General features: G+C 35.5%; 1 protein-coding gene across 2 annotated transcripts; it reads right to left on the minus strand.

Moving 5' to 3' along the window:
- Positions 1-1,513: 1,513 nt before the first annotated feature.
- Positions 1,514-10,413, minus strand: LOC111899080 (protein NETWORKED 1D). Of its 2 annotated transcripts, none has more exons than XM_023894967.3 (4): positions 10,144-10,410; positions 9,363-9,561; positions 3,924-8,818; positions 1,514-2,864 (listed from the first exon to the last, which is right to left on the minus strand). In XM_023894967.3, the coding sequence occupies exons 2-4, from the start codon at positions 9,463-9,465 to the stop codon at positions 1,842-1,844; spliced, it is 6,021 nt and encodes a 2,006-aa protein (XP_023750735.1). In that variant the 5' UTR covers positions 9,466-9,561; positions 10,144-10,410; the 3' UTR covers positions 1,514-1,841. The 2 variants fall into 2 exon arrangements, with proteins under 2 accessions (XP_023750735.1, XP_052619795.1); XM_052763835.1 differs by lacking the exon at positions 1,514-2,864 and adding an exon at positions 2,936-3,801 and having other exon boundaries at positions 10,144-10,413.
- Between the last annotated feature and the right edge of the window lie 274 nt (positions 10,414-10,687).

Below are 10,687 nucleotides of genomic sequence, written 5' to 3' on the forward strand. Positions count from 1 at the left end.
TTAATTGAATTTAATAATTTTATTGATAAAAGGCAAATACCATTGAGTTGTTGGTAGAAAACTACATAAGATCGGTAACATTGTATATACCGATCTTACAACGTATATTTACAAAAACATAGTTTTTTAGGATAAAAAAAAAATTAAAGGGCCGCAAATGGCAAGTAAAAATGAAAAATGGTATCTATTGTAAAAGTGTATAGAACATGTAGATTATACGCGTAAAAAGCAAAATGACAAAGGAAAAAGGTTATAAATGGTAATATTGTAGTTGTTGGTAGAAAAATATACAAGGTTGGTAACATTGTATATACTGATCTTGCAACATGTATTTACAAAAACGTAGGTTTTTAGGAAAAAAAAAAAAGGCTGCAAATGACAAGTAAAAATAAAAGGGCATCTATTGTGAAGAAAGTGTAAGAACACATGAATTATAAGGGTAAGAAGCAAAAAGAAAAAGAAAATAGGTTGCAAATGGCAGGTTAATTAGATTGTAAGGGTAAAAAGTGAAACAAAAGAAAGAAAAATGGATTGTAAGTTATTATGAATAGAAAGGGTCATTTCTGTAATTTATAAGAAAACAAATAAAGTTTGTGTGTCCAGTCGTGTGTATGTGATTCTTTCCTATTATTAAGTTGTAAACAATGCATTATAAGAAGTACTTTTAGCTACAGTGTTTTCATTTCACAAACTCAAGGTTGGTATTTGTATATATTTATAATTAATTATTTGTATTATGATATTATATGTAAGTTTGTGAAATTTGGCATACCCTAAAATGAAATATTGGTTACGCCACTGATCAAAATTGGCTCCAACCCCACTCCACCTCTTGCATCATTGCAAAATGTCACCCCATGTATTATGATGTTTATTTATTTCTAGTTTATAAATATGACTATGTATTTTATTAATATTATGTTATATAGTAAATTGATAATAATTAATAACATGTATTTGGTTATAATTTGGTTATAATTTGTAGTAATATATTTTATAAAGTTATTACTACAAAAAATGATAATAAATAAATTTGTAAAAAGTTAATAAGACCCTGTTTGATATGCCTGACTCGCTAACGAAGGTTACGGGATTAGAACTTAGGTCTCCCTTGTAGAAGGGATGATGTTTACCAGCAAGCTAAATGGCTTTTTATGTTTTATTTCTAAACTAATATATTTAATGTCTATTATGCTGGAAGTTTTTTATGCATTATTATTATTATTATTATTATTATTATTATTGTTGTTTTTGTTATTATTATTATTATTATTATTATTATTATTATTATTATTATTATTATCAGGTGACCTTGTAAACCTTTTTAGCTTAATTTTAAATTTTTATGAACAATTAATGCAGAAGTAGGCATCGTCATTTACATGTTTTCACTTTAGACAGTTATAGATAAAAAAAAAATAAAAAAAAAAATAAAAAAAAGACCCAGATAAACATATTCGTTCAAAAGTAAAGTGACTGTAAAAAAGTAAAAATTAGCACCTCTACCTCTAGATAAAACGTGAAAACAAGTATGACATTGACAATGCTACAAAGTACAAAGTGCAAACCAAGCAAGCTCTCTAAAAATAGCTTCTCCAGATCAAATCAAATGGGAACATAGCATAGGTGGGCCTCCTCTCTCTTCTCCCTAATAAACCCAAAATAATCCATACATACAACTTGCAACGTTTAAAAAACAAAACACACTAAAATTACTCCATAACTATAGACGAAAAAAAAAGGTAGTAGATGTAGATGTAGATGTAGATGGATGGTTTGTTATTATGAAGTCTACTATAATATATATAATACGCAGAAAGAAATGAATCTCAATGAGTCAATCAATCTCCTTTAGTCGAAGGCTCAACACAAGCACAAAAGTTGCTCTTCTTTCTTCTCCCACTGCTGCTAACAGTTGCTTTTGTTCTTCCGCCACCATAAAGATAATCTTTCAAAAGAACTCGTTTTTTAGTATCCATAAAACGAGATTTTCCTTGTGCCTCATTTTCATCATCCAGTTTCAACAACACGAATTGTATCTTTTGCACTTCTAACTGCAACCGACCGATTTTTTCAGATACTCTTCTCGCTTGTTCAGACACCTTTTTCCTTCTCAAGCTTTCGTTTTCTACCGATTCTGGTGTTGTTGATGAGTTGGAATGGCCCTCGATATGTTTCACCAGTTTTCCGTTCAGTTCGTATAGCTTTTGAATTGCGGATTCCGCTTCCATGAGTTGGCCTTTTAACGTCTCGCATTCGATCATTGCTTTTCCTCTTCTGCTGTTTCCGGTTATCTCGACCTTCCGTTTTAGATCCTCGATTGTGATTTGAAGGTTTGTAAGCTTTTGAACATCGGAATTCAGTCTTTCCAATACTTTTCTTTTGTTTCCGTCGTCTCCCCGGAATCTCTTCGACACCTCTGGTTTCTCCATCTCCATCACCACGTTGGATTCCGATTCCAGAGTTTCCAGAGAAACCTCGGAGGCGGTCGGATGGTGTCGGAATTTACCGTTTTTATCGGCACTCTCCCATGCCTCGCCTTCGATGGCTCCTCTTTTACTCATCCCGTATGAGGAACATTCCGATGCTTGATCCAACATGATGTCTTTCGGTAGGATTCCGATTTCAACTTCCGAAATTTCCGATGTTGATTTTGGCTTACTGTTTGATTTACGGGAACTCTTTTGATAACTCAATTCCTCTATCTGCCTCATTGCCGATTCCAGCTTTGCTTCGGAATCCAACCTGTCCTGCACTGCCAACATCTGCATTTCAAGCACAGCGGTTTCGATAGATCTAACCTTACTTTCCAGATCCTGCAGCTCAACAGACGGATCCTCTTCCATGCTTGAGGATTCAGCACCCTGAAAATACTCATAATTACAGAAACACGTCATTCTAAATTACTCCAAATACAAACATATATATTAATAATAACAGGGTTAGGGCCAATACACAACCATAATTAAACAAGGAAACAAATAACCAATCATGAGCGTTGGAATCCAAATGGTTAATGACCAAAAATGGGGATGTAAATTTACTAGTTGGACATGCATGCACTGGATCATAGAAAAAAAACTTCTTTTTTTCGTTTTCTCAAATTTTAGGCATTATTTTTTTTGAAAAAAAAAACTAAATATTCCAAAATTCACAATGTGAATCTGAATTGTCCAAATTCATACTGTAACCTTATATAATTCAGTTTTTAGCATTCAAAATGTGAATCTAACTTCCTATTTCAATGCTTTGATCATTCGCAAATTAATTTAGTGAAATTCACATGTGAATTTACTTACATTCACACGTGAATTCGTCTACATATTCACATTTACATACGAATCAAAGTAGGTTCATTTCCTTTTATACTATTTCAATGTTTTGATTATTCATAATGAGATTTGTGAGATTTACAAGTGAATTTATCTAAAATTCACATGTAAATTACTTAGATCCCCACATATCAATCAATATCATATAACCAAATTCACATTGTAAATGCCAACAATTAAATTATACACAGTTCATATTCACATTGTAAATCTGAATGAGCTGTAAGGTTAACAAAATCAATTTTTTTGTATATCAATATGGATGTCTATTTACAGAGGACAAAAAATTCTGAATTTTGATACATTTGGTTTTTTTCTTTTTTTACAAAAAATATGGCCTAAAAATTTAAGGAAAAAAAAAGTTTTTTGCTATAATCCGGTGCATGCGCATCCAACTAAGAAATATACAACCTTATATTTGGCGGTAGATTGTTTGCAATACGACACTTACGATTGCTGCCTTGGTTCCCTGTTTAATTATGGTTCTCTATTGAATATATATATATATATATATATATATATATATATATATATATATATATATATATATATATATATATATATATATATATATATAAAATAAAATATTACCTTGTGTTCTTCATTTTCAGATTCTGGAACTTTGGTTCTAATACAGGTATGGCTTTCGAGAGATAAGATGGAATCCCTCAATGACACGAGGGCAGGGAGATATACAGCCAAACGAGCTTTGAGGTCTTCATTCTCGGTTTCCAAAGTTTCAGTTTTTTCTTTGAGTAATTTGGAATTGACATCTTTGGAATTAGTTTCTTCTTGGAGGCTCAAACAAACTTGAGTAAGTTCACGAATCTTCTCTTCTAATAAAACTTGATATAAACCAGAAGTCTGCAAATCACCATACACTTCTGATGCCTGTGTTTCCAACATTTGATTCTTGTCCTTTTCCTTTTCCAACTCGGAACTCGTTGTCTCCTCTTTTTGTTTTGCTTTTTCGTGTTCTTCGGTCAATTCGTGCAGTTTGACCTCCAAAAGCTGAGTTGCTTCACGTAGGAGCATACGTTCTTTACTCAAATCATTGGTATCTTCTAAAAGTTTGACAATCTGTTTCTCCTGTTCGTCTCTTGCCATTTTAACTTCCCTGTTTTCTCTCTGCAAACCGGTCAACATCTCGGTCAACACCATCTTTTCGTTCTCTAAAATCACCAGTTTTTCAACCGCTTCCTCATGTTCCTTTTCCTTTGCATGCAACCGATTGTTTCCATTCACTAACTCGGAATCCAATTCATCACGGACACGTGTCAGCGTTTCCAATTCCTGCTCGGATTTCTCCAAATTCTGTTTGAGTTGCAGATTTTCATTTCTCACATCTTCCATTTTCTTCTCGACCACACCGATCTCGTTAGCAAGAGTGTTATTGACAAGAAGAAGCTTTTGCAGATTTTCACCCAGCCGATTGACTTCATCATGTTTCTCATCAAGGGACTTCTTCAAATCATCATTATCTTCTAACAATTGGATAATCTGTTTCCCTTGTTCATCTCTTGTCATATGTACCTCATTGTGCTCTCTCTGTAGACTAGTCAACATCTCTGACAACCCGGTCTTTTCATTCTCGAAAACTACAAGTTTTTGGACTGCTTCCTCATGTTCCTTTTTCTTCAAATGCAACAGATTGATTCCGTTTGCTAACTCAGAATCCAATCTATCACGTTCGGATTTAATCGTTTCCAATTCATGCTCGGATTTTTCCAAATCTTGTTTAACATGCAGGTTTTCAATTTCCACCTCTTCAAGTTTCTTCTCAACAATCGACATTTTGTCAGCAAGTGTGTTGTTGACAACGAGAAGCTTTTGAAGATCTTCACCAAGCCGATTGATTTCTTCATGTTTCTCATCAAGGGAATCCTTCAAATCATCATTATCTTCCAACAATTTCACAATCTGTTTCCCCTGTTCATCTCTTGTCATTTTAACCTCCTCATTTTCTCTCTGCAAACCGGATAAAATCTCGGATAACCCCGTCTTTTCACTCTCTAAAATCATCAGTTTTTGGACCGCATCCTCATGTTCCTTTTCCTTTAAACGCAACAAACTGATTCCGGTGACCAACTCCGATTCCAATCGAACACGGTCGGAATTAGCCGTTTCCAATTCCATCTCGGATTTCTCCAAATTCTCTTTAAGACGGAGATTTTCGGTTCTTGCATCTTTAAGTTTCTTCTCAATCACAGACATTTTGTCAGCTATTGTGCTGTTGACAACAAGAAGCTTCTGTAAATCGCAACCTAACCCGTTGACTTCTTCATGTTTCTCATCAAGGCAAGTCTTCAAAGTATGAGAGAGGATACTCTGACTTAATACATCACCAAAAAAGACGTCGTTTTCCTCTTCCAAAACACGAATCTTGTTGTTCATGTGAATCTTATCTTTTAATAAAGACTTGTTTTCTTCCAGGACCACTGAATTGTCCATCTGTAAACTTCTGTAAGCTTCTTGAACAACCAACATCTCTCCATGTAACTTCTCTAATTGAGATTTTAGCATTTTTTCAGTATTATCTCCTTCACTCACTTTCAATCTCAACTTATCATTCATTTCCGAAAGCTTCCGTGCCTCGGTTTCCAACTCGAGAATCTTTGCCATCCCGACACTTAACTCGTGTTGAACACCGCCCTTTTCCGCCTCGAGATCCGCCACTGCGGTTTTGAGCTGCTTCAAAAGCGTGACTAGGATCGATATCTCAACAACTAATTCCGTGTTTTTGTCTTGATTTTCAGTTAGGGAACGGTTTGTTCCTTCGAATTTTGTCTGTATACTATCGAAAGATCTTTCATGTTGGTCAGTTTCAAATCCAGAGTTCAAAGAAACACCAGCAACTTTCAGCAACTGATTCATTCCCATCTTCAATCTGTTGTTCTGGTTAGATAAAGATTCTATCTTTACCTGGCTTTCGATTTTCTCTTGCTTCAACGCATGAACCAAACCTTCAGACAACATGGTGGCTTCTTGAAGTTTATGGCAATCATTCAACAGAGAAACATTCTGTTCTTCTAAATCTTGTACACATCTAAGCAAGACGAAGATTTCGATTTCAGAACCAAAAGCTTTATCGAGCTCTTCTTCGAATTCTTTGCTTCTATTTCGATTCTCTTCTTCTAGGATCTGAATCTGGGTTCTCAATGTACTCAATTGCTTCTCATTCTGTTGTGAAAAGGAGACGTGTTCTTGATTTTGTAAAGCCAATGAAGCGTGTAGCTCTTCTACTTTGTGAAGTGTAGAGTCTCTCTCTTTCTCCATTGAAGAATACTTGTCTTGTAAATCTGTATATTTCATCTCCAGATCCTTGAGGTTTTTCTCGGTGATTTCCATCTGCGAGACGAGAATACTCTTTTCGGAAATGAGTACCGATTTTTCATCAGTAAGCAATTGACATGAATCTTCAAAGCTCTTTGACTTCTGCTTCAAGACTTCAAGTTTGACATGGGCATCAAAGAGAGAATTCTCCAAAACAGTGTTTTTCTCCGACACTATGCTCAAATTATCACTCGTTACTTGTAACTGGCCTAATAAATTTGCTTTTTCAACAGAAAGTGTAGATTTCTCTTCTGAAAGAGACTGATACGAGTCTTCAAGTGCTTTTAATCTACTCCTTACCCCTTCCAACTCTTCGCCCAGATCCGAAAGCGAATTCTCCAAAACACCATTCCTCTCAAGAAGCTGATTCATAATTTCAAGTTTCACCAATAGAGCTTCTTTTTCACTTTTTTCTGTTTCCCATTGTTCTTTCAGATTCAAGTTCTCACCCTGCAACTCTTTTACAGATGCCCCCAAGCTTTCTGGGTTCAACCCCACATCAGCAACTTGGTTCACAATAGCCTGGTGATTCTTGTTCAATTCATTAAGTTCCTCTTTCAGGCAATATATTTCTTGCTGAAGCGCGTTTCTTTGGTCAACACGAAGGTCAACCTCTTCCACAAGCTTCCCGTTGGATTCCTTTAAGCTACCAATCTGTGACTGCATATCATTCATGGACACAATCGAAGACATGTTGACCTCGGTCAAATTCTTGTTCTCTTCAATCTGTTTCTGTATCTCTTTCTCTAAAACTTGGTTACGTGTTTCAATATCCCTCAAAATCTGAGCTTTATTGTGCAACTCTGTAGCCAAAGATCTTAATTCTTCTTGAGATTGGGAGTGTAACTGTTGCAAAGTCTGGAATGCGGTTTCAGCCTCAACAAACCGTAGGCGTTCTTCTTGTATGCAAGTCCAGAGTCTTCCCAATTCCTTTTGCTTCTCTGTTAGTTCTTGTGTTTGAGTGTTCATCTTCAGAATCACGGATTCCAACTCCGAGTGAAGACTCTCATTTGACCTTTCTAACATCACATTATGTTCTTCTGCACCCTTTAACTTTAAAACTCCATTATCGATCTCACTATTGAGTCTTTCAGCTTCTTCTTGAGCACACGCGAGTCTAAGCTCTAGACTTGAGATAGTCTCCAAGCATTGCTGGTATAATTGAGCTTGTTCTTCTTTCTCTTTGGTCAATTCTGCAATTGCCAACTTTAAGTTTTCAACTTCAGCTTCGGCCTTTTCAGCACGTTCATGGAACTTCATTGCTTCTTTCTCTGATTCCGTTAACTTCTTTTCCAATTCCGATTGCATCTCCAAAGATTGTTTATACTGATCATAAGCCGCATCCTTTTCCTCTTTCAATCTTGCAATTTCTTCCTTCAAGTTTCCAACTACAATCTCGGCTTCCTTTGCTTGCTCGATTATCATTCTCTCCAAGTTGGCTAGCTTCTCCAAGCCCCTGTGGTAAAGTTCAAGATTTTCTCCAGTTTCAGCTTTTAATCTTTGGAGGGCATCTTTCAGTGATTGAGCTTCAGCTTCAGCTTTGCTAGCTCGATTAACAAGTTCACTGGAAGCCTCTTGTGCATGAGAGATTTCAGACTCTAATTTGGATAATCTCTCCAGACTCTCTTGATACTGCTTCAGACCAGCTTCCTTTTCCTCTTGTAATTTAGCCAAAGCCTCTTTTAGCAATAAGATTTCTTTATCAGTCATGCCCACGTTCTCAATTACAGAGAACCCTCGATCCCGAGACCGATTTTTGTTGCTTCCATCTTCTGAATCATTGAATTTAAGCCCTCTTCTCACGTTTCCTACAGACCCATCTGAATCTTCATCTTTCAGGAAGTCATTGGAGTCAAAAGTGGTTCTTGTGTCTGGTGTTTGAGGATCACCATCATAGGGGGAATTAGCAGAAGGATCATCACCCATTGAGGGGATTTGATTTGGAAAGGCTTCTGTCATTGTTTTGTGGGCCTGGCGGAGGGCCCCGGTTGCATGGACATATCTTTCTGCCAATGCCCGATAAGCTCTGTACATCTCTTCCACCAGTTTCATAAGCTCGGGACGCTTTTTGTAGTACATTTCTGCCCTTCGAGCAAAGGAATCCGCGTCTTCTTCTATGAGCTTTATCATTGCTTTTACTTTGATATCCACATCTATTCATTCATACAAGGAAAAAAAACATTAATGAGCACGAAAACAGCAGAACAAGAAATAACAAAATACCTAAAGTATGCAACATACCCTGTTATATATCCAAATATTAAATAGAAGTGCTAGTTATAATAACTCCAATTACACAACACAGATGAAAGTCGTAACATTTTTATTTACCCTAAAGTGGTAATTTCTGATAACAGACCCTTGGTAGATTTAACTAAACTGCAACAACTTTTCAAAAGAAAACATGTGTTTTTGTAGTGAAGAGTTGTTGCCCTTTGAGTAATATTAAGAAAATGGTCAAATATACTTTGAACATAGGCAACTCGGTATGATAAGGTTTCAAAGCATCGATGGCCTAATATAACGAATTTTTGCATTAAAATAGCTATAGTTTGGTATAGTCAATTGAGAATTTTTGCATTTGCACAGAGAAATCAATAAATCTCTTCTGTTATGTACATATTGACTTCCACCATAGAAAAAAAAAAGGAAAGAGGAAGATTGGAAGACAATACTTATGATGTAAGAAAGCTATACCTGTAAGATTTTCTTGAAGCCATTTTGAATTTTTGGGGCTAATGTGGCTGTTCCACCACCAAGAATACATGCGCTTGGAGTCTGTTTTTGACAAAGTAGCCATGGTTTCAACCTTCCAAGTAGAGCAGAATTTCTAAAGTTTGTCACGGATGTGGAGCTTATAAAAGTGAAAAACCACAATTCAGTTGTTTTGTCCTTCCTAGCAAACAAACAAAAATGAAACGATTCAGCTTTAATAGTCTGAGAAGTAGTTATGTATTCAAGATCATCACAAAATCAACATAAGTCCAAAGTAATAAAAATAACAGTGCAGGTATACCAAAAAATGAAATTCAATCTTCCGATAATACAGGGAATCAAACACAAACCAAATTGGAAAAATGAACATACCAGAAAACGATTTCAAACTAAAAATTTCATAATTGCTAAATATTCAGTTGTGCCTTGTATTTATGAGCTTTAAACCAATATATCCTTTTCATAAAACGCCCTAACTCACCAAATTGACAAAAAAAATTAGTAATCAAACCTAAAGCTCAGAGATCCAAAACTTCTCAACATCTCACACAGCCACAGAAGAGTTAACAAAAGAGGAAACCCTACCCCGATCGGTCGTGATCATAACAGAATTAAGCTAAAAACACGATAAAAAGCTGTAAACCAGTTCAGCGATCATTCAAAACAGCAACCAAACATGTCATCAACATCCGTGTGAGTTTAGAATACAATGACGGGAGTCGCGGAACTAACAAATCAAATCGAAGACTGTGAGAGAATTTACCAGAAAAATCGAAATTCAGTTGCGATTCCGATTCTGCAACTGCAAAAACAATACTATATAAAATTTACACAGCTGAAAACCTCGATTTCAACCCATTCCAGCTTGATCTCTCTGCGTTACTTTCTAGAACTAACTATGGTTGGCCCTTTTTGATTCTTTGTTGTGTAGACGCTGGCGTGGGTTTGTGTTTTAGAAGAGGAGCTGTCGGGCGTCGGCTTATGGAAATTAATAAAGTAAAACGTAAACAAGGAGGACCCAATAAAACACTAAACCCAAAATGAGACAAACTATACAAGAGAATACTCCTTTGATCACATTTTCAATACCAAAATTACCAAAATACCCTTATAGAATTCCTAATTCTCAGTCCTAAAAAGTTTTTGGACCGATTATTGATTTATTTGTTGATAATTTAGTCTAAAAAGTTTACAATGGATATGCATTTATTTCTGAAAGTGTAGTAATTTATTTTGATTTATTTCTTGATAATTTGGTCTAAAAAATTTACAATGGATACGCATTTATTTCTGAAAGTGTAATAATT

Source organism: Lactuca sativa, chromosome 5 (assembly GCF_002870075.4).
Source record: "Lactuca sativa cultivar Salinas chromosome 5, Lsat_Salinas_v11, whole genome shotgun sequence".
NCBI classification, from domain to species: domain Eukaryota; kingdom Viridiplantae; phylum Streptophyta; class Magnoliopsida; order Asterales; family Asteraceae; genus Lactuca; species Lactuca sativa.

What these genes read in the sequence shown, in the direction of transcription:
- LOC111899080 (XM_023894967.3), bottom strand. Translation starts at nt 9,465, where the DNA reads ATGGCTACTTTGTCAAAAACAGACTCCAAGCGCATGTATTCTTGGTGG. An exon ending in GCTTCAAGAAAATCTTACAG is followed by an intron (nt 8,819 to 9,362) that starts GTATAGCTTTCT and finishes ATGAATGAATAG; the next exon opens with ATGTGGATATCAAAGTAAAA. An exon ending in CTGAAAATGAAGAACACAAG is followed by an intron (nt 2,865 to 3,923) that starts GTAATATTTTAT and finishes GAGTATTTTCAG; the next exon opens with GGTGCTGAATCCTCAAGCAT.